This window comes from Anser anser (genome assembly GCF_964211835.1).
Source record: "Anser anser genome assembly, contig: HAP1_SCAFFOLD_647, whole genome shotgun sequence".
Classification (NCBI taxonomy): domain Eukaryota; kingdom Metazoa; phylum Chordata; class Aves; order Anseriformes; family Anatidae; genus Anser; species Anser anser.
The window spans coordinates 1-24,015 of NW_028153949.1; the positions used below are offsets into that span (position 1 = coordinate 1).

At 43.5% G+C, this 24,015-nt stretch overlaps 1 protein-coding gene across 1 annotated transcript; it reads right to left on the reverse strand.

Moving 5' to 3' along the window:
- Window positions 1–604: 604 nt before the first annotated feature.
- LOC310891084 (adhesion G-protein coupled receptor V1-like) lies at window positions 605–17,971 on the reverse strand (the record flags this gene model as incomplete). Its single annotated transcript, XM_083853389.1, has 6 exons — window positions 605–3,286; window positions 10,308–10,552; window positions 11,751–11,966; window positions 12,944–13,159; window positions 14,106–14,715; window positions 17,951–17,971. 6 exons carry the CDS (start codon window positions 17,969–17,971, stop codon window positions 3,263–3,265), a joined length of 1,332 nt encoding a protein of 443 aa, XP_083709515.1. The 3' UTR covers window positions 605–3,262.
- Window positions 17,972–24,015: the final 6,044 nt, after the last annotated feature.

The following is a 24,015-nucleotide window of genomic DNA, read 5'->3' on the forward strand; positions in this document are numbered from 1 at the left end:
CCCCCCCATGGATTTTAAGCCCCCCCCCCCGGGCCTTTAAGGACCCCCCGGGCCTTTAAGCCCCCCCCATGGACTTTAAGCCCCCCCGGGATATTAAGGACCCCCCCCCCGGGCCATTAAGCCCCCCCCCGGGCCCACCTCGGCCTCGCTCCGCCGGGGGAGGCTCTCCCGCAGCGGCCGGGCCTGGAGCTCCGGGAGGCCGAGGGCGGCCTGGGCCCGCAGCGCCGCCAGCAGCGATCGCTTCTCCCGCAGCGACCAGGCCGCGGCCCGGGGCCTCCCCGCCGGGGCCTCGGCGAAGCGGGCCGGGACCAGGCGGGGCCGGGGGGGAGGCTTCATGGCGCGGGGAGATGGCGTCAGGGCGACGAAACGGGGTGGAAACGGGGGGAGCTGGGAGGGAACGGCCCGCCGGGGGGTGCTGGGAGATGTGGTTCGGGGGGGGAGGAGAAAGGGACAGCAGGTCTACCCAAAGGCTGCTGCTGGGAGGCTTCATTAGGGGCGTAATTAGGGTTAGGGTCGGGGTTGTTCAGAAAGAAGGCGCAGAGTCCTGTTGCGTGTGGGGTTGAGTAAAGGCTCCCAAAGGGAGCTCAGGTCTACCCAAAGGCTTGGGTTGGGAGGCTTAATTAGGGGTGTAATTAGGGTTAGGCTTAATATCCTGGGGGGGGGGTTGGGGGGGTCCCAGGGAGGATCCTTAATGGCTTGGGGGTGTGAGAAACGCTCCGTAGCCAACAACTTGGGCTCAGGCGAGGAGCTCAGCGAAGCAGGAATTTATTCGCGATCGCAGTGGCGGGCGCCCCACGAGCAGGAGCGCGCCTCCTGGTCCCCAAACCCAGTTTACATACTGTTTGGTGCCGGGACCCTCCCCAGTTTCCCCACTGAGTGGGCAATCCAGGCTCACAATCTGTCTGATGCTTCCCAGACAATGCCTGGCCTTCAGTTGCCGGCCTGTTTTTGGGATGGCAATGTTTTCTCCCCTTGTCTGCCTTGACTTAACACAGCGATTTCCACCTGATCGCTCTAAGGAGGCTGGGTGTCTGCATTTTAGGAGGTCACCTGCTGAGCTTTCTTATCACTGTAAGCACATCTCAATACCCCATTCCTTCCTTCTGTACCATGTAACACTGCAAAAACAACATTTCTATTCCCACAACTCCCCCCTTTTCTCTTTTTATAATTTGTTGATTTTTGCAAAATTTTTTTCTCTAAGGTGTAATTTGGTAGATGTCTTCCTCTTCTTCACTTTCTTTGCTTTCCATTTCCTCTAATATCATTATCTTATCTGAGCAGGGTGGTGGATCCACGGTCATTTGTTTCGAAAGTGCAGTTTCAATTAACCGTTGGACAAGTCCCCTTACACAGGGGATAATGCAACAACCAACGGCTGTCAAAACTCCTGCTACGACAATCAAGGACGTAAATACGGACACTACCATCCCTTTCCATTTACCAAACCAAGATTCCAACCATCCTGTGATGGAAGGGTCTGCTCCTGAGTTTTCTGCCAATTCACTGGCAAGGGTGGTAAGCCCTTGCAATGCTCTAGTTCCTGTGCCATCCGGGGCAGCATTGTTAGGGATAAAAGTACAACAACGGCTGCCCAGCATCACGCACACACCACCTTTCTCCGCAAGCATCATACCTAATGCTATTCTGTTTTCCCAAGCCATTTTGCTGGTGGCATCTAGTTGTTCAGCGATTCCCCTTATCGCATCTCTTGTATAGTTTATGAATCTCTGCTGATTATAATAGATATAATGAATCCAATCCACATTTTTATTAATTGTTACCCACCAGAACAGTGACTCAAACCCTGCAGCAATTTGATTCCTGGCTTTACATCAGGAACTCCTCTAGGCACCCCAATAGAATCTACGTACGCTCTATCATCAAATGATACTCCTAAGCTTCTTTTACTTCTTCTGGGTATTTGTGATGTTTCTCTTTCAAATGCCAGGGTGAAGGGTACAGCTAATTGAACAAGTGCACAAGTGCCTCCCCAGTTAGATGGCAGGATGGACCGTAAGATCTTCCCTCCGCAGTACCACCAGAGATCTGCCCTGGGGATGTCAAATCTTGAATATTTTCCCATCAAGTCCTCGGTAGCATTCAAGGTCCTCGTGCACAAGGCAAATTCTCCCAGATGCTGGTAGCACTCACACCCTGCCGTGAGAGGCAAGCTGTATGGTTACCTATAGCTGTGGAGAATGCAGGGGGAGCCCTGATATTGCTATCGTGCAAGGAAGGGAGCAGCAAAGAGAGAGACTTACAGGCCTCATTTCCCCAGGCAGGCTTTTCTGGGTACAATGCAATCGTACATCGCATCCCTCGGGAGTCCTCGGTCCACCCCAATGGGCAGGGCACCATCCGGGCTATCGGTCGTCCCGAGGCACAAGCATAGCAATCGCTGTGGTTGAGACTCTGGACAGCAGATTTGACCCATTCTATCCAGGCATTCACATCCCCATACCCTGTTTCAATCTCAAATGTTTGAACTGCCGCATTTCAAAGAGGGCCTCCTGTTTTCTCTCCTGTTTTCTCCTTGAGTTTCTCCCTTTCTCTGATGGCGATAGAGGATCGTTTCCATACAGCTATTCTCAATCTGGCTGTTGGGTCTCTACCAGTTATTTGTTCTCTCTGCTCAATTGTCCTTGGGCATTTAAATCTCCACAAGCTAACACCTCACAAGCATCAAACATGACTGATTGTGGTACATAACCCTCTGTCACATTCACCCATATTTTTATGGGGTATCCCGTCTTACTATTATCTGGTCATGCCTTTTCCAAGTTGCCAATTGACCAAGGCTTTCTCTGAGGCCTACAATCACTAAAAACAAAATTAATAATTGATTTTTCCCTGTCATTATTTTTAAACCTTAGGTTTCCAAATAATTATCAATACAAAGAATAAGATATACACTACTACCATAACAACCCCCCCTTGGGAACACTTCAATTCACTATAGGCCAGTCCTTTCTCTCAATCACAAGTCACGCTCATTAGTTACCTGTGAAAATAAAAGGTTAGTTTACAATCGCAAGCTCTTATCCCGCTCAGAGTCCACTATGAGATTTTTCTCTTCGATTTCAGCTTCCAACAAGTCTTCTGTAGGAACAGCTTCCCAGGTACTAGGGTCGACGGATGCCTTCACTCGAGTATAGTGAGTCCAACCTTTTTCTGCAGTTCCTATGGCTGTTTCAGTGGTTAGTAGTACTTGGAAGTGTCCTTCCCATTCGGGCCGGAGTTGATCCTTTCCAGGTCCGAATCAGGACCCAATTTCCCACGGGTCCTGAGAAATGACAAAGAAGAGGACAACCCCAGAATACAGTTCTTAAGAAAACTCTTGTTTCGAATTGTGGTATCTCATCCCTTCTGCCCAGATAGGGTAATCCGAACAGCATCTCATACGGTGAAATTCCTATATGTTTCTTGGTGCTGTTTGAACCTGTAGGAGTGCTAAAAGTAAACATTTTACCCAAGGAAGTTGGGTTTTTAACGCTAATTTAGTTAATTGCTTCTTTAATGTCTGGTTCATTCGCTTTGCCTTCCCAGAAGAGGAGGGGTGCCAGGGGGTGTGAAAAGCCCACTCAATCTCTAAGGCCTGCATTAACCCTTGCAGTACTTGTGAAGTGAAATTATTTCCTTGGTCTGAATCAATGTTTTCAGCTATCCCATATCTAGGGACTGTTTGCTCCGGTGATACCTTAGCCACCGTGTTTGCAGGGGCAGATACAGAGGGGAAAGCTTACACCCATCCAGTCACGTGGCCAATTAGGACAAACAAGTACTTAAATCTCCCTCCTTTAGGTAACTCAGTAAAGTCTACCTGTATACTTTGGAAAGGTCGAATCCCTGGCTCCCGTCCCCCTCTAGGTCAGTTACAAATGACCTTTTTATTTGCCTTTTGACATATGGTACATCCTCTGCATATTTGCTTCACTAAAGTGTATATTCCTACACAGACATACTTTCTTAGCACAACATCAATCACACATTGCTTGCATCTCCCAATGACTCTCTTGATGTAAAACATCATATTTGCCTCATTGGTGCTTTATTCAGCATTTCTCTCCCATCAGGGAGTATCCATTTTCCCTCAGGCTTCGTGGCTCCCGATTCCTTAAAGAAATCTCTCTTAAAAACTTTTTAGTTCTTTCTTAGTTTTCAACAATTCCCTGAATCCTCTCTGGATTTATTCTCAGTTTTCCCTCAGACATTAGATGCCTTAAATACCTGACTTCTCTTTCTACGTATTGTAATTTATTTTTCAATGCTCCCAAGCCCTGCTTTCCCAGAAAGCTGAATAGCTTGTTAGTAGCTTCCTTCACAACTGTTTTCTCCTGTCCTGACAATAAACGATCATACACGTTTTGTAACAGAAATTCCTCCTTGGGAGGTTGGAATTGCTCCAAAATCTGTTCTAGAACTTTGCCCAAATTAGTCGGTGGCCCTGTAAACCCCTGAGGTAAAAATTCCATATGTATTGTTGCTTCCGCCCCCACTTCAGAGTCTTTCCAGTCAGAGGTGAAGATATCTTTGCTCTCAGGGCCCGAGAGCACTCCATTAATACCACTGTTATTCCAGTCTACCAATTTACTATTTGAATGCCCAATTTCATCATCAAATCCCTTCCCAACAAGTTAGTCCCTGCCTTGGGTACATACAATAATTGCCCAGAGATCATTTTATCCCCTAGTCTCAGCTTGGTACCCCCCAAAGGTGGCACTGTTACCCCAGCCCCTTCTACCCCCATCACTCGTTAGGGTTTCATTAGTTAATTTAATCCCTGATACTTTACAGGCCAGCAATGACCTAGCTGCCCCTGTGTATTGTGTTTGATGGCGAGGTTCGGGAGGGGGCTGCAGTGGCAGCCCCCACGAGGAGAATCCAGAAACCGCCCCGTGGCAGATAAGGGACAATTTCACCCGGCCCCAGAGGGGCCCACCGCTGCCCAGAGCCAAGCCATGAGCAACACAGTCCGTGCCTCTGTGAGAGCACATCCACGAAAACGAACAAACAAACAAAAACCTGCTGCTCAACAGCAGCTGGGAGAGCGAGGAGCGAGAAACCTCCCCGCAGACACCAAAGTCAGCACAGACGGAGGGGGTGGAGGCGCTCCAGGCGCCGGAGCCGAAGCCCCCTGCGGCCTGTGGAGAGGCCCCTGGTGGAGCAGGCTGCCCCCCCCGTCCCCCCCTTCTCGATACTTGGGAAACTGACCAAACACCACAGCAAATATACCAAAACCTCTAGACTGTTACTTAGATAGTGCCTACACCCTCTTTCCCTGCTCGTTCAACTTTCCCAACTCATTCAAAAAACAGCTCTGTCAAACATTACATACCACACCTTTAACACCTTCCATAACCCTTTTTAACGCTTCTTGTCTTTCTCCAGCCTGTACTTTCACCAAAGTCTCAGTCATTAGCCAACTTAATTCCATACCTTCCTTCTTCCACTCCGGATATTCCTACCTGAAGTGGCCAGCCTGCCCACACTTAAAACATCCCATCAAAGCCTGTCCCTGCTAAGATTCAGGCCACAACACGGGTAGCTTTCCTTGCCTGCCATTCCTTCATCTCTCTTCCTCTCTTTTCCATCCTGGCCCTGACTCCCCCTGAAGATTTTCTTCCTCTTTCTCCAACCCTCTGCCTGACTACCTGCTACGCTGTCATGTAATGGGGGGCAGACAATGGGACGGAGGGCAACAGGGGACAATTTGGGGGTTACGGGGGGGGGAAGCCCCTCTCTGGGGGCCAAACGCCCCGGGGGGGGCCCCCGCACCCCAAGGCCCCCCCCCAACGCCCCCCCCCCAAATCCCCCCCCCAGCGGGCGCTGGGCCCCTTCGTGTTCCTGCTCTTCGGGGCGCTGCTGGGGGGCTTCGCCCTCTTCACCTTCCTGCGGCTGCCCGAGACGCGGGGGCGCCCCTTCAGCGAGGGGGGGGGCGGCCCCCCCGGGACCCCCCCCCTGCTGCTGCTGCCGGGGGGGGGCGGCGAGGACAAGGCCAGCACCGAGCTGCGGCGCCTGGGGGAGGGGGGCGGCGACGAGGAGCCCGACTGAGGGCGCCCCCCCCCGAAAAAAAAGGGGGGGGCAAGTGAGAGGCCCCCCCCAAAAGAAATCGGGAGGGGGGCCTCAGATAGGCCCCCCCCAAAATAAAGAGAGGGGGGTCCCAACTGAGGCCCCCCCACCATAAAAATCTTGAGGGGGGGGCCCCAATGAACACGCCTTCCCCCCCAAAATATGGAGGGGAGGGGCCCCAAATGAGACCCCCCCGAAAATCTGAGGGGGGGGCCTCAAGACCCCCCCCCCATAAAATATTTAAGGGGGGGCCCCAAATGACCCCCACCCCCCTGAAAATATGGAGGGGGGGCACCAAAAGAGCTCCCCCCCCCCAAAATAAATTGACGGTGGGTCCCAAATGAGCCCCCCCCCAAAGAAATTTGAGGGGGGGGCTCAAATGTGACCCCTCCCCCCCAAAATTGGAGGGGGGGCCATATGTGAGACCCCCCCCCCCCCGAAAGAACCGGAAAGGGGACACCAAATGAGCGCCCCCCAGTAAGGGGGGGGGGGGCTCAAATGAGACCCCCCCAAAAAACAGAATTTAGGGAAATCCCCACCCCCAAAAACAAACAAACAAAAAAAATAAAAACAAAATTTGGGGAAACGGCCCCAACATTTGGGGAAACGGCCCCAAAATCCGGGGAAACGGCCCCAAAATCCGGGGAAACGGCCCCAAAATCCGGGGAAATGCCCCCAAAAAGCTGCTGCTTGTGACGCAAAGGGGGGGGGGGGCACGGGGACACCCCCTTAAAAAGAAAAACAAAAACTTTTGGGGGGAAATCGCCCAAAACCTGCACTTTGTTACCCACGTTTGAGACCCCCCCCCCCACCGAAACCCCCCAAATTTGGGGAAATCCCCCCAAAAGTCCCAAAATCGGGGGAAATTCCCCCAAAACCCGCCGCTTCTTGCGATTCCTTTTGGGACCCCCCCCCCCCCCAGCAAAACCCCCAAATTTCCCCCAAAACTTGTGGTGTGCCTGTAGGATTCCCCCCCCCAGACCCCAAATTTTGGGTGAAAATCCCCCCCAAAATCCCTCCCCGTGAGGTCACTTTTAGGACCCCCCCCCAAAAGACCCCCAAATTTGGGGGGGAATCCCCCAAAGCTGCTATTTGTGCCCCCCCCCCATTTTGGGGTGAAATCCCCCCGAAGCTGCTGCTGGGACCCCTCAAAACCCCAAATTTGGGGAAAACTCCCCCAAACCCATTTGTGACCCCAGTTACCCCCCCCCAAAAAAAACAACCCTTATTTTGGGGAGAAATCCCCCAAAACCCGCAGTTTTGCCCCCCCCCCTTAAAATTTGGGGGAAAATCCCCTAAAAAAATACATTTCTTACCCCTGCGCCCCCCCGACCCCAAATTTTGGGGGAAATCCCCTAAATCCCGCTGTTTGGGACTCCCCCCCCACACCCAAACGATTTGGGGGGGGCATTTTGGGACCCCCCTTTACCTAAAACACCCTGGGGGGGGCATTTTGGGGTCCCCACCCCCACCCTGAATGATTTGGGGGGGGCATTTTGGGGCCCCCCCCTTACCTTTATGGCCTTGGGGGGGGGCATTGTAGGGCCCCTCCCACCCCAAATGATTTGGGGGGGGATTTTGAGGACCCCCCCCCCACCCTAAATCATTGGGGGCAGATTTTTGGGACCCCAACCCGCACCCTAAATAATTTGGGGGGGGGATTCTGGGCCCCCCCCTCCCTTAAACACCCGGGGGGGGTATTTTAGCCCCCCCACACCCCCAAAACGACTTGGGGGGCATTTTGGGGTCCCCCCCCCACCCAAGTGCCTCGTTCTCCCGGGGGGGCCCCCCCACTTCTGCCCCCCCCCCGCCTGTACATAAACGCCACTCCCTCCCGGACCCCACCGTGGTTTTTTTTGGGGTTGGGGGGCCCCGAAAACAGCCCCCACCCCCCCCTAAAATTTGGGGGAAAATCCCCTAAAAAAATACATTTCTTACCCCTGCGCCCCCCCCCGACCCCAAATTTTGGGGGAAATCCCCTAAATCCCGCTGTTTGGGACCCCCCCCCCACCCTAAACGATTTGGGGGGGGCATTTTGGGGTCCCCCCGCACCCTAAATAATTTGGGGGGGGGATTGTGGGGTCCCCCCCTCCCTTAAACACCCGGGGGGGGTATTTTAGCCCCAAAATAGGGGGCCATATGTGAGCCCTCCCCCCCCCCAAAAAAGAACCAGAAGGGGGGCACCAAATGAGCGCCCCCCCCAATAAGGGGGGGGGGGGAGTCCTCAAATGAGCCCCCCCAAAAAAGAATTTAGGTAAATCCCCCCCCCCCAAAAAAAAAAGCCCCAAAATCCAGGGAAACGGCCCCAAAATCCGGGGCACGGCCCCAAAATCCGGGAAACGGCCCCAAAAGCTGCTGCTTGTGACCCGTTTTGGGACCCCACACCCCCCCGAAAAAACCACTAAAATTTCAGGGAATTCCCCCCAAAAACCTCTTCCCCCCCCCCCCCCCCCTCCAATCAGGGACCCACCAAAAGCCCCGAATTTGGGGAAATGCCCCAAAAAGCTGCTGCTTGTGATGCTGGGGGGGGGGGGGGGGCACGGGGACACCCCCTTAAAAAAAACCAAACTTTTTGGGGGGAAATCGCCCAAAACCTGCACTTTGTTACCCACGTTTGAGACCCCCCACCCCCACTGAAACCCCCCATATTTGGGGAAATCCCCCCAAAAGTCCCAAAATCAAGGGAAATTCCCCCAAAACCGCTGCTTGCGACCCCGTTTTGGGGCCCCCTCCTCAAAGAAAACACTAAGTTTGGGAAATTTCCTCAAAAATCCTCAAATTTGGGGATTTTCCCGGAAAATCAGGTCCGGAACCCTGAAGTGTTGTTAGTTAATGGGCTGATATCTGACGTCAGCCAAAGGCAGAGAGGAATCCCTGAGGCACTGGAAAATGTAAAGGCTGAACATGCTTGTTCTTTTAGGCACTGAGCTGCACAGGAATACACAGGGTCACTTGCTGCTGACACATTCACTCTGGTCTTGGATGGTTTGTCAGGAATTCCTTGTACAGGAGGCTCGTAGTAGGCCAGGATATCCTGACCTTGCTCCACAGCAAGAGCTACAACGTCAGTCTCAGAAGTGCTGTAGAAAATCTGCAGCTGACCAAATCTTCCCTCACTAAAAGACATTATAATAAAATAAAGTTCTGTTAGTTGACAAAGGATGTCTAATATTCTACATGTTTCTGGGTTAATAATAGAAGTGAACAAAATCAACTGACCCTTTCTGAATTGCTGAAAAATTCCAAATAACACATCAAAATGCATTCCCTTTGAAACTAGTACCAGAATAACTGAGTTATCTTATTTTTTTGTGGATAGCAAGTTTGATTATTTATAGCTTAGGTAGTAGTCTGTTAAGAATGCATATTTGTAAACATTTGGTTCTAGGAGTTAACTTAGTCTTCTTCAGGACTTGGCAGCTCTCCTTACTTGCAAGGAAGAAAAAGCCGGTGACACCCAGACTTATCATCCTTCCTCTAGGATCACATGCATAAAACCTGTTTTCCTTCTCTTATTTTCATCCTGTAAGGGCTGGCCATTTTGTCCTCCTGTTCAAATCACAGGAACAGGCTACCATGCAGGTTTAAATGATTTGATGATTAAACGGACAAAATGAATAGTACACTGTGTACGCTGAGTTTACATTGTGCATTTCAATGTATACTACGTTTAAGTAATTTATGTAATACACAGACATCTACTTCAAAAACAATGTGTTTGAAATGAAAATACATTGAGATGGCAGATCAAAGAATTGATGCACATATTTTTATGAGAGGAGCATGAAATTTGACATTATAGTGGAAACAAAAGTGAAGAATAAATAGTAATTACAAATAAAGCAAACATTATACAAACCTTCGCCTGACTGTTATGTTTGCCAGCAAATTTCTTTCTAGTGGCTCCTGAACTCGATATAAGGATTGATGAAAGAAAACTGTGCCATAAGGATTATCATTGGCAGGTATTATAATACTTGCCACGCCATCTAACCCAATAGCACCACCATTGGAGGCCTGAGTTAATTCTACACGGACAATCTCAAAGAGAAGAAAAGAAAAAGAAGTAATGCAGCTAGACAATTTGTGGTTTTTCTAACAATAATTACAAGCAAAGTATAACATGAAATTATAGCACCTTCCTGCCGGAACATTTCTTGTTTTCCATCATACATATTTCTAGAACAAGTCAAAATTAATACCATCTTCAAGGAAGATGTAAGTGCTTGACTTACTTCTTCTATTTCTGGAACATCATCAGCCAGGATTTCCAATAGTAGCATCTGAAAGGCTTCCCCAGGGGCAAAAGTAATATTGCCTGAGGCAACCTGCAAGTCCTCATCAGCAGGGTGTCCACCAATGGTAGCAACCCACTCAACAGTAACGTTACCAAGTGTCCCAGCATTGCGGATTACTGGCAGATTTATGGGTACTGATCCAGATTCAGGCTCCTCCACAGTAAATTCGGTCATCTGGAACACTGAAGTGCAGCACAAAGAGGTGTATTTCATTAACAGTAATATTTAAAATAAAAACACCATCCTAGTTACTGAATTATATATTTTATTTCACTTGATTGCATTCATTTGCACAATTAAAAAAATGTTAATCAGGTTTAAACTTCAAATTGAACTTTCAGTATCATTTTATCTGCAAATAAAATTGGCATGAAAATTCAGCCCCCACCCAAGAGTTTATTCCAACGTATCCATTGTTCAAGGCTAGCCATGATCTAAGTTTTTAGAAGACGGTCAGAAGGTAATTTTTCCCAGTGAGGAAATTTTTTATCATTTTTTATGTCACGTATGGAAAAAATGTGTCAACATATTCCATCTAAATTGTTTCAAATATAAGTCTTTCTTGTATAAAATCTTTAGTTGTTAAGAATGAAGTTAATGAATTATCCATGTGGAATTATTTACTTTTGTCAATTTCCTTTACATTTTGCTGATAAAATGGAATAACTGAAATAAAGTAGGGTACTAAAGGGAGAAAGAGTAAGTCAAATAAAATGGCTGGAAAACATACACCAGAAATACTGAAATAGAAAAAATAAATAGAAAAGATAAATTTCTAAAATGTCATTAAATTTTTGAAATTACCATTTTTTTCTCAAAACCTGTGTAATGAAACTATTTTTGGAAAGTGTCCACAATCCATTTTACTGATAATGATAGAAAGAAGAAAAACTACAATAACTAACAACCAGAACATACAAGAATGCAATTTAAGTCATATTTGTACTTTCCAATTTCCCCAGATATTTAAACCTGCTTTGCCTGATTATTTTGTAAAACAATGACACTGCACTATCTAAACAGGTTTTGGCATGTAAACTTAAGCTTCAAGCTATTGCAGAAATGCAACATTTAGAATAGATAAAAAAATACAAATTAAATTAAAATCCATCCCCATTAGGAGACTCCAAAATCCACCTTCGTCTCACAAAATCTTGATATATAAGTTGACTGAATGCTTCAATTTCGCTATATAAGGGCACCATTTGCCCTTACTTACACGTTTTAATTTAGTTTATCTTATTTTGTCCTTTACTGTGTTCATCCAGACTTCCCTTTTTGTATTCTGAAAATTTTTATTCCATTGCCCAGTAATAACTCACCCACAAATCAGCAGATTGCTACTGGACAAGAGAAAATATGCAAATAAGACTCATTTACCAAAGGATCCAAACGGGTCATCAGAAGCCTCAATGGTTATGACTGCCCTCGTCAAAGATCCAAGCAAGGCTCCTCCTGTCGTTTGATTCAGCAGCTGAACATAAAAGGACTCCTCAACTTCAGGATTGATATCATTAATTATAAAAATTGGCACAGCTTTACTTGTTTCTCCTTCTAGTAAGACAACATCTGATGAGGCTACACTGTAGTCCTCACCTAGATTTGTACATGAAAAAATAACAAAACAATCAAAACACAGAAGAATATTAAGGCATTCTGGTTCATTATGAAACATCACTAATGTTTATCAGCACTAATATTTATCTGTTCTTTTTGCATTCCCTTGTGTTCATATGTTGGTGTGTTTTTTTGTGTTTTTTTTTTCTTTATCTTCATACCCAGAAAATACAATTGTTTATTTCCTAGTGCCTTTTAGATATCTGGATGGATGAAAATAAATCTCATCTTGGCCAAAACAGAGTTTACACTGTCAGTCCAAGAAGCAATTACAAAAGGTCCATTATTATCTTCCATTGAGAAGATCACACAACTGTGACATTTCTATATTTGATTTCTGATAGTTGTCTGGCTTTCCAAGAGATAAAATGAAACAGAAGTACCTTTTTCAAAGGAGATTTTACTAAAGGACATAAGGTCACTCCTTCCCTCGTGGAGCTTTTCAGGGATCACCTGAGAGCTTTACCTTTCATTTGCAAAGTAAAAGTCTTCTTGAATTGTGCTTAACATTTGTCTGTTTCACAGAGGAGTCACCAGCTCTCAATTTCCCTCCAAGAAACTCAAATAAGCCATGTATGGTAGGTTGAAATATGTACAAAGGACTAAGTACTAGCTATATATACTACTACAGGATTTTTTATTTTATTTTATTTTTTTGAGAAAGTGAGTGGCCACCAGGGAAACAAACAGCCAATTCCTTTCCTTAGTTTTCTTGCTAGATTCTTCAGTGATGATATCTCTGAGTTTTTTTAAATTTGATGTAAGGTCTCTTCTATAGGACCTGAATTCCTGTCTCCTAAGTACACTCAGTAAGTATCTCACACTTTGGTATTTTTTCTACTTGTTTTACTAGACTGCATTCAATACACACTTGCTTGCTTTGGTTACTCGAAGCATACAGTATGCTCTTTCTGGTTTAACACAGAATGTGTATTTCTGCTATTTTGATTTCTTACCAGCTGTTGCAGTTATTGGCATAGCTTTGAATTTCACAGAAACATCTGCAAAAATTCCCCCAGTTCTGGTCACGTTAATGATTGGTCCAACATAATTTTCAGCAACTCGCACAGCTGAAGCTGAAAGCTGAAGTGTTCCAAAAGCATCATCATTGGCATTGATAATTACATGAGCTATAGTCTCACCCACTGATCCAAGACGAGGAGAATTTACAACTGAAATATAAAAAAAACCTCTTAGAGCAAGCCTGAAATGCCTCCTATATATGGCTATACTGTTCATATACATACACCTGAGTTTAGTGGATGGCCACTACTAGCTTTCAATAAAATTTTCATTTTAGATTTGGACAAAATATAACTACAAACTGCACAAGCATATTTTTGATGTTTGAATTATATTATGTCAGAAAATCCACATTCTTACTAACTTATTATTCTACCCTGCTGTGGAGCATACAAAACACCAGTTCTTTGAAGAGGTGAGGTACTAGCAAAATTACTTACTTATTTGTCCATAGGACAATAGAATTTTACACTAGCAATGATGAACTATAAGTAACCTTTCAGTTTCCCAGTAGAATTTTTTGTAGTGTTTCCCTTAAAAATCAAGATTAATGTGGGAGAGTCATGGGGGAGAGGGAAGGGAAATTAGGCATGCCAAGAAGCTCTTAAGCATAAATAAGGCTGTAATGACCTGAATTTATCTGATCGGGCAAACATCCTCTACGCTAAAAAGCCAGCATGAAGCTGCAATTCTACACCACTTAATGTTTAAAAGGCTTTTTTCGCTTTCAGTAAGTGCAACTAGCTTATTTCCTATCATTGTGCTTTACAGAAACAACAGGTGAGCAGGTATTAGCACACAAAACCAATACAGTAATACAGTTGGCCTAAAACACCTGGGATAAAGCAGATGCAGAAGGGAGAAAGAAATGTCCACCCCTGACAAAATTTTGTGGTAAAGGAAATATATGCTGACACACAGAATCTTCATACTTAATGTGAGATACTCTGACATATAACTTACAGGATTCTTAACTATACAGAGTTAGGCAGAGGTAAAATTTTACTGTAATTTCAATTGCTGCATTTTATCCTATTAAATATAAATATTAGCCTACATATTTAAGCTTTTGGTTTACATATGAAAGACACTTACTTGGCCGATCCTGTACTTTGTCGATCAAAACAGTATTGTTTAGCTCCACAAAAACAGATTCTGACCTCTCAGGATCATAATCATCCAAAATAGGCAAAGATATTGTGGCTTCGCTTTCATTGGCTGCGAAGATCACATAACCAGTAATGGGTATATAATCTTCTCCTTGTATTGCTCTAACAACATCAGGTGGAAGAAAGGGTGACTTTTCATCATCACCTAAAGTTCTGTATGTAACCACTACTGTACCAAGAAGACCACCAAGCCTTACTATTGTCAGGGAGATATTTTTTGTTTCTTCCTCAACTTTTATTGGTCTGTTTCTCTCAGAAAAGATGAACAGTCCATATGGATCATCATTAGCTAAAACTGTTAATGTTGCATTAGTGTGATTTCCAAGACGACCACTGGACACATTGATGATCAAAACTGAAAACACCTGATCCAGTTCAGGCACGTTGTCAGGAGAAACTTGTATGGTAATATTTGCTCTCACTTGGCCAACATCAAATGTTACATTCCCATATGCAGAGACCAGGTCTTCTGTAAGATCACAGACTATGACCCAATACAGAGTCACCTCAGACAGGGCCCCATGAGTTCTCACAACCTAAGTGGAAAACACAAAGATTTATGTATTTCTTTGTACTATAAGAAAGAAGAACATAAAAGTGTAAAATGGCATACAGCAAAGTCACAGAATCACAGAATATCCTGAGTTACAAAAGATCCACAGGGATTATCAGGTCCAACACCTGACTCCACACAGGACCACCCAAAATCAAATCGCATGTCTGACAGAGTAGTCCAAATGCTTCTTGAACTCTGGCAGCTCAGTGCTGTGACCATGTCCCTGGGGAGCCTGTCCCAGTGCCCGACCACCTCTGGGTGCAGAACCTTTCCCTAACCCCCAGCCTGACCCTCCCCTGTCCCAGCCCCATGCCGTTCCCTCGGGTCCTGTCGCTGTCCCCAGAGAGCAGAGCTCAGCGCCTGCCCCTCCGCTCCCCTCGTGAGGGAGCTGCAGGCCGCCATGAGACCTCCCCTCGGCCTGCTCTGCTCTGGGCTGAACAAACCCAGGGACCTCAGCCGCTCCTCATACTTCTTGCCCTCTAGACCCTTCACCACCATAGTAGCCCTCCTTTGGATGCTCTCTAATAGTTTATGTCCTTCATATATTGTAGCACACACAGTGCTAGAGGTGAGGCTTCACCAGCACAGAGCAGAGCAGGACAATCCCTTCCCTTGACCATCCAGCATTGCTGTGCCTTATGCTCCAGAACACAGTTGACCATTTTGGCTGCTAAGGCACACTGCTGGTTCATATTTCTCTTGCTGTCAAGCAAAACCCCCAGATCCCTTTCCATGGGGCTGCTCTTCAGCCTCTTGTCCCCAGGCCTGTCCGTACAGCCAGCATTGCCCCTTGCCAGGTGCAGAATCCAGCACTTCCTCGTTTAACTTAATTCCAGTCAACTGTGACCTCTCCAGACTCCAAGACTATTGAAAAATTATTGAGAGAGGTCTTGCAATGACATCAGCCAGCTCTTTCTGTACTTTGGGATTAATCCCACTGGACCCCATAGACTTATATGCATCCAGCTGGAGCAGCAAATCCTGCACAAGTTCAAAGTTGGCTGGGAGTTTATCATCATCACAGTCCTGAAATTCAGAGCTTTGGGTGTCCCCGAGCCCATCATTGGTGTTAAAGACAGAGGCAAAGAAGGCATTAACCTCTGCTTTATTGGCGTACTTATTTGTGAGGTTACCAACCTCAACAAGTAATGGATCAATGTTTTCTCTGCTCCTCCTTTTGCTGTTAGCATCCTTTAAAAAAAGCACTTTTTGTTGTCCCCACAGTACTGGCCAGCTTCAACTCTGAGTGAACATCACCTCTGTAGTCCTTGTTCAACTGACCTTGCTTCCAATGCCCACAGATTTTCCTTTTTCGCCTAAATTCTAGAATAAGATCCCTGCTCAGCCAAGCTGGCCTTCTGCCCAGCTTGCTCAACTTCTGACTCTTTGGAATTGCCTGTTCCTGTGCTCTTAAGAGGTGTTACTTAACTAACCAGCACTGATGGACTCCAATACCTTCAAAAGCAGGTTCCAAGGGGACCTCACAAACTAGTTCACTGAGTAGTCTGAAGTCTGCTGTCTCCATAGCTAGGGCTGAACTTTTGCTGGCAGTTTTCCTCCTATTACCAAAGATTTTAAACTCAGCCATCTCATGGTCACTATGGCCAGGACAGCCTCCAATCACCACTTCACCCACAAGACCCTCACTGTTTACAAGCAACAAATCTGGAGGGCACCTTTCTTAGTCAGCTTCCAGAGTAACTGTACCAACAAGTTATTGTTAACGTGCCTCAGGAATTTCCAGTACCTGTTTGTATTGGCTGTATGGTATTCCCAGCTAACATCTGGGAAGTTGAAGTCACCCACAGGGACAAGGGCAGATGACCTAGAGATATCCCTTAGTTCATTATAGAATAATTTGGCAATGTTGTCCTCCTGGCTGGGTGGTCTATAGCAGACTCCCACAACAACTTCATCTTATTGTTATAACTTATTTCCATGTCCCTTAATCCTTACCCGGAGGATCTTAAGCATGTCATTGCCAACTGCAAGCTGCACACAATCCAGCCCCTCCATTATATACAGTGCAAAGTCATTGACATGATGAGTTAAAAATAAACTAATTTTAAAAACAGTGTAATCTTTATCATCTTAGCTTTGCTGTATTTGTTGTGTCATCAGCACTTACTTTAAAATATTCATACCTCAAATGTAAACAAGTAGAAGTAAATTTAAACTTATATAAAACATTTTAGTTTTAAGCTGAAAGATACACTTTAGAAAGTGAAGTATAAAATGTCAAGACAAATGTACATGATAAAGTTAAGTTAAAATGCTGTAGACCTATTATAAAAATATTGCAGAATGCTCTGTAAAATAGACATAAAAGAGGATTGCATAGCAATATGAGACCCAAAACTTTCTAACCTGCAACATAATATTGCTATCTCCATCTTCAGGCTCAGTTCCATTTACCGAGAGTGACTCAGTACTGAACTCAAAGACGCCATGAGCATCATCAGAAGCCTCAATAGTCACAACGATGTGGGATGCAATTCCCAAGCTGGCTGTAAGTGCAAGTGCCAAAATGAGTTATTTTTTTATACCATCTTTTCTTAAAAGCTAAGGAAGTTTGTTACAAAAAGCACACAGAAAAGCATAACTGGAATATTTCTGCTGTTTTGCATTTTGTGGTGTGTTTTTTTTTTGTTTTAAATGTGGAATAATTATCCACATGGATAAGGAACTCACTTTCAATAATGCAGTCCTGGCAGCCCTTCTATGGAACAACACTCCAAAGCAACATATAAAATGCAAATATTTTAAGAGAGGATCAAAAATAAAATTACTTGTCTAATTAAGGAAAATGAACTAGAATTTAGGGTAGGGGAGAGTTACGTGGTAAAACACAGTGTAAGCAGTGCAGACAGGACAAAAGCAGGTACTATTTTAACTGAAGCTGGAACAAAGAAAAAGCTAGTCCAGGAAATTCTACTACTGTAATGATCATCTTGTGTGAGATAACTTGCTGCTTAGAAAGAGAAAGAGCCTGTCATTTTAAAAAAAATCTGGAAACACAGAAGAGGAAACAACACTTCCCAGGAAGTTCCAAAAAGTGGTTAAACCACAGACTTACTCTCAGGTTCAAACTGAACTCCTTTGTATTTTCAAATAAAACAGAAAATCAGGCTGTCACTGTGGAATAAATTATTTGATTTCGATAATGGGTGCTAACACAATATTTTCAGGTCTCTAGGGTTTAATTCAAAATCCGCCATCATTAGTGTTTCCCTCATAGTAGGTGCTTTTGTTTTCATCTTATTTCTGCATATTGTATGTTTTTAATTTTCTCAAGATTAAATTATCTTTGTTTTCTGTATGTTGTGACAAAAATAGACTTCAAAAATGAAAAATAATCAAAGCATTCTTTTAGAAAAAAAAGAGCTAACACCACTTTTTATTAAGAGTATTTTTGAGATGCAGAGATCAAAGCATAAAGCAAGTGGCAAAAGAAAGTATCAAAACACACAGTCAGGTAATTTTTAAATTACCTTAAATTTAAAAAGTTTCTCTCCTCTTTGCTCTCCAGAAAATTTTACAAAATTTACAAACAAAGCTAATTTTTCTAACTACTTCTGGAATAACTACATTGTGTTCTATAAAAATACAGCTTTGAAGATAGAGAAGCTGTTATTTTCTGTATTACGGTTAGTATTGACTGTTGTTGAAATTAAGCCTTTTTTAAAATGGGAAAGAATGTTTTGACAGGACTCTATGATATATCTCAAACCACAAGCAAAATAACACTATGATAAACTGTGTCAGTAGTGTAGTTCATGAGGGATATTACAGTTAGCATAAAGAAATAAAGATTAATCCAAAATGCTTACCATGCTGATGGACAGTTGGAAGGAAGAAATCCATGTTCCCATCACCACTACCACTGCCATCATTTCTAAAGAGCTCAGCAACTTTAAGATGACAGACATACAGATATATACACATATATACATTTATAAATCAGAGCGCAAGCAAAGAGAAATTTAAACTATTCTGGACAACAGGAAAAAAAGAGGGAAGCACTCTAGGAAGGTATCAACTTTGCTTCTGAAAGTGTACAGGAGTTCTAATAAAGACTGAAATATTTACATATGCCACCTCTTACTTAATTTATGACATTGGAAATAGCAATGGGAAGTCAGAATGAAAGAAAACACATACACATAGTTTATCTTTCCTCTCTTTCCCTCTTTGTGTCCCCATTTTGTATTTCCCCTTTCTCACTCCTAACTGAGGCTTGTCATGGAGGAATCTAAATTGAAAAAAAAAAAAAAAAAAAAAAGGTAGGGGAGACGATAAAGTCCCTCAAGCTCCTTATTCTAATATTTTCTCACAAAGTGAAAATGTTGGGAAAATCTGCAGAAAACTTAACTAATGGGGACTTCATAAGCTTTGTGTTTGTGTTGGAAAGGCCAAAAAGAAGGCTCATTTTAAAAAGGCTATATAGTTACTGGATTACTAAAGTTAGTTGTAAATTTTCTGTCACAACAATTTGAAAGAGAAAAGTTTGACTCCTTTTAACAAAACAACTATTCAACCAAAAAGACAAAATACGTGAAAAGTCTCAAGACTTTACCAAAAGAATCACTGAGACCATGTTGCACCATAGACACATACAATCATAGCAGAGAGCTGGATTAATTCAAGGAAATCTGATACATCCTCCCAGAAGGGACCACACTTGCAATTTCTGAATTGTTTAAAAAAATAACATCAGTTTAAAAAAAAAAAAATCAATTTATGGCTGTCAGTGTTTCTAATTACTTTTCCCTCCAACAAGCTTTACAATCTCCGTTAAAATTTTTCTCAAATGGAAAAAAAAATCTGTAAGGTATTCAGGGGTTTATGTGGCAGCACCACTATGCTTTGCCGTCCCTTCAGACTAGCCCTTCAAACCAATAATTCTTTCAAGTGTTTGTCTTGTTCTTACAGACAGTTATCTACGAGCTACCTCTGCAGCTACAGCTCAGCAAACTCCCTATGGCCCTCAACATCCACAGCCTATTACTGCTATAATCCATTTGACCTATGTATTGCAGTTCTTCTGATTTCACTCATGTGGAAGAAAAAACAAAACAAAACAAAAAAAAACCAAAACAAACAAACAAAAACACAACACTTTGACTGTTTAGCCTTAAATATTTTATAAATATTCCATATTTTTGAAATGCAACATATTGCTAATATATTTTTGCATTATTTTAGTTCTCATTACCAACCATGAAGTTATACAAAGTGAAAAGCAGCAATTGCCTTTAGATGACCTAACAGATGGCAGTGATACACTTTCCCTAATACATGGTAATAATATACTTGCTATGGGATCTGGTTGTTTCCACCAAGGATTAAGAAAAGAACTGAGGAACAGTTCTTCCCTACGAAAAAAGACAGCTGTATGGGGGTGGGGATGTAGAGGTGCTTTTTGTTTGTTTTCAGAAATAACATAGAAAATAATGCCAAGAAAGACAAGATTTTTATGAACGAGTAGAGGTCATGAAAATACAACTAAGGGACTGATATATGTGCCTTACCTCCTCCCTCTGGGTTCAACAGCTCCACTTTAAACGTTTTTTCTAATTCAGGAATAGTATTATCAGTGATGTTAACAGTAATGTACTTGTATCTTTCTCCTGGCTGAAATTCCAGTGTACCCACAACAGCCTGCAATATAAGAGCTCTTCATATTTTTGTTCAAGTCTAATGTTTTCATCCATATAAAAAAAAGAAACAGAACCTTCATTTTGTCTTTTTCAAAACATCTACTTTTCCTCACTTAAGCTTTAAAAAAAAATCTGAAAAATCTGTTTTACAAAAGAAAAAAAAAAAGAAGAAGACATCTAAGTTGACATACTGGTGAGCATCTGCATTCATGTACATTTTTCTTATTTTTCTGCACAAATGATCAGTTGGACAAGCAAGTGCAGATACATGCAGGTTATTTTGCTAGGCATATACAAATCCCAGTATGTACAAGCATAATGTTAACCTGTACATGCACTTGAATAATATGGTCTGTAACAACAGCAAAACTCACAAATTGCTACACTGGAAACTCTGTTAAGAAAAAAAAAAAAAGTTCAAAACCAGAGGCTTTTCCTAGACAATGCAACTTACTGCAGAGAAAAGAATGGAGAAGTCACATGATGTATATTTTTAAGTGAATATTACATATCCATTTGCCACATCACCTTGTAAAGTAGTCTTTCTGTGAAAGAATCATAGCTGGGCTAGAGCAGTCAAACTGAAAGCTATCTCCACGATAAATAACTCTAATTAATTCCAAAACAATTATACCACCTTGGCAGTTGCCATACCTGATAATCTTTGGGACTGAAAGCTGTGACTGGCACTGTTCTGTATTCCACCAGAACTGTTCCAAGAAGGCCTTGTGCACGAACTACCAGTAATCTGACGTGTCCAGCTTCTTCTTTAATAGTAATATGGGGCACAGAAGAGGCTGGAAGAATCATTTTATCACCTGGCTGAGGAGGTGGCCCCACAGAGAACTGGAGCAGACCTGGAAGACAAGAATTACTACTTACATGGCTTTTCATAACAAATTTTAAAGATGATAAACAATTTAAATAAAGTGATTGATAACATATCTTGTGATGGTTCTGAAATTAAAAACCACATATACCAGTATACCCTTAAGCCTCAATCACACTATTTCCAGAGATGTGCTGTGTGCCTTACCCTCTCTCACTGATATTCTTGTCAGTCTTGATAAAAGGCACAGCACAATAATAAAACCTTCTCTTCCCAAAAGAGCCTCACAGGCCACGGTTTTGCGTATTTACTGGTACAAGACATATGGAGAAATGACTCTCATTGTCAGGAATTCTCATTTGATGAAAAACCTGGACAGGATCAACTACATGCAGAGCCTTTATTTGCCCTCACAAGAGAATCATTGCTTGTTTGGGCAGGGAAGATTTGAGGCCTTTTTGTAAAATTATAAAAGAAAACTAATTCAGTATTCATTCATGTATATAAACAATGAATTAATTCAAGTTAGATAAAGTGGAATATATGAGATTGCTTCCTCAACTATTACAACCAAGCAAAGTTTTCATCTGACTGGAAAGAACTACACAATAATCTGAAACAAAGCTGTATAATTCCCATCATTGTTACCGTATGGGTGGTCACTGGCTTTGATGCTGATATCAGTAGTTTCCTTTTCTGGATCTATACTTGCTCCACTGGTAGGAGTTGAACCTAGTTTCCCATCTCCAGACACTGCAGAGACTAATGTCACACGGAAATATTCATTTAACTCCGGAATGTCATCATCAATAACATGCAAATTTAACACCTAGAGAAGGACCAAATCATGGAGAAATCAAACCATGCAACATTCTTTGATTAGTCAGTCAGCTGTATCTGCTGTATAGTTCTGAAAGCAAAGGACACTATTTTTGCTCTCCACATAAATTCAACTAATTTCTAAGATAACATTTTATGTCTAGAATATGCTTTCCAAAAACAATGCTTCCAAGCTACTGGAAATGGAAGGCATATTTTCTGAATTGTTTCAAACTACATAAATAAGTGATAATAAATACTTGTTTGGTTGGTTTTGTATATCTTCACAAAAGCAGAGTTTAATTTCCATGTACTGAACATGAAATATCTGATAAATTTTAAAATCTTTTTGAAATTATGCTTATGAAGAGACATTACAGTGATTAATCCAATTTAGAGAGCAAATAAATTGAGCTTATTATACCACCTGACACTTTGACCTGCAGATCATACGATTTACTAACATAACCTTGCTCTAAACACGCTAACACATTCACTTCAGAAAATTCCATCTTTCTTTATGTTTCGATATGGTCGGACAAACATATAGAAAACATTTAAGTAGCTGATCATATTTAGAGGCATGGTAATGAGTAGATTACAAATGTCAGTTGAAAGTCCCTTAGGATATCCCACCTGAAGAGCAGCTTGCTACCAGCCCGTTTCTTAGAGCCATGCACATTAGCTCCTCTGTATGTATGCAGTAAATTGGACCAGTAAGCTGTGTAGCAAGAGCCTACATCAGCCATTTTCTGCCACTAGATAGAGTAATGTGGGCCTCGTCTATGTTGCCATGCTAGAAAAGCTTTGGAAATTTCTGCTATATATGATTGTATGAAATGCAGTAATATCATTTCACAGAGAAATAAAGCTGAATGAACAAACTATTATAACATGAATGAACTATTTTCAGATACCACACGCTTTTGCCAGTCATCACATTATCCAGATTCACAGTTCTAGTGAAGTCACTGGGATCCCTGCAAATGACTTCAGCGAATTTGAGTCCACATTGACTTCTGCAGCCTGATATAAGTGAAACTGAGGATGGTATTTTCTACTCACAATTCATCCTTATTATACAAACAATAATAGAAAGTGTATGTTGTTTCTACAGTACTGTGGTCCCGCACCACTTCTTCAAATAAATTTAACAATTCTGTGCTGTACATCAGGATTGAATTCATTGAAACAGATTATTTTTATTTCTATTTCTAGCACACGCTGTTTATTACCACAGAATTTTAATCATAGGACAGCCCACGTTGGATGGGACATCAAAAGATGAAGTTCAATGTTTCATGGAAAAAAAAAAAATAGATGAAATAATCCAGCACCATGTTCAACTGCATCTTAAGCACCCCTGGTGATGGGAATTCTACCATAGAACCATACATTGGTTTGGGCTGGAAGGGACCTTAAAGCCCACCCAGCGCCACCCCCTGCCATGGGCAGGGACACCTCCCCCCAGCCCAGGCTGCCCTCAGCCCCATCCAGCCTGGCCTTGGGCTCTGCCAGGGATGGGGCAGCCGCAGCTCCTCTGGGCAGCCTGGGCCTGGGCCTCACCGCCCTCTGAGGGAAGAATTTCCTCCTTCGCCCCCTCCCTCGCCCTGCTGCCCACGCTGCTGTTGGTGCAGCCCAGGGTACGGGTGGCTTTCTGGGCTGCAAGCACACATTGCCGGCTCATGTCGAGCTTCTCATCAACCACCACGCCCAGGTCCTTCCCCCCCCAAGGGGTGCTCTCAGTGCTTTCTCTGCCCAGCCTGTGTTTGTGCTTGGGATTGCCCTGGCCCAGATGCTGAGGTCGGGACAACCCGACCCTGTCCCTAAGGAAGTCGTTCCAGTAGTTGTAAAAAATTTCAAGACAAAACCTCTCCCACTCTATCTTTGTACTCTTTGCCCTCTGTCTTCTCCTGTGGTTTCTTGAGAAGAGAGAGCCTCTGTCAACTCTGGAGCTGCCCTTTAGGTACTG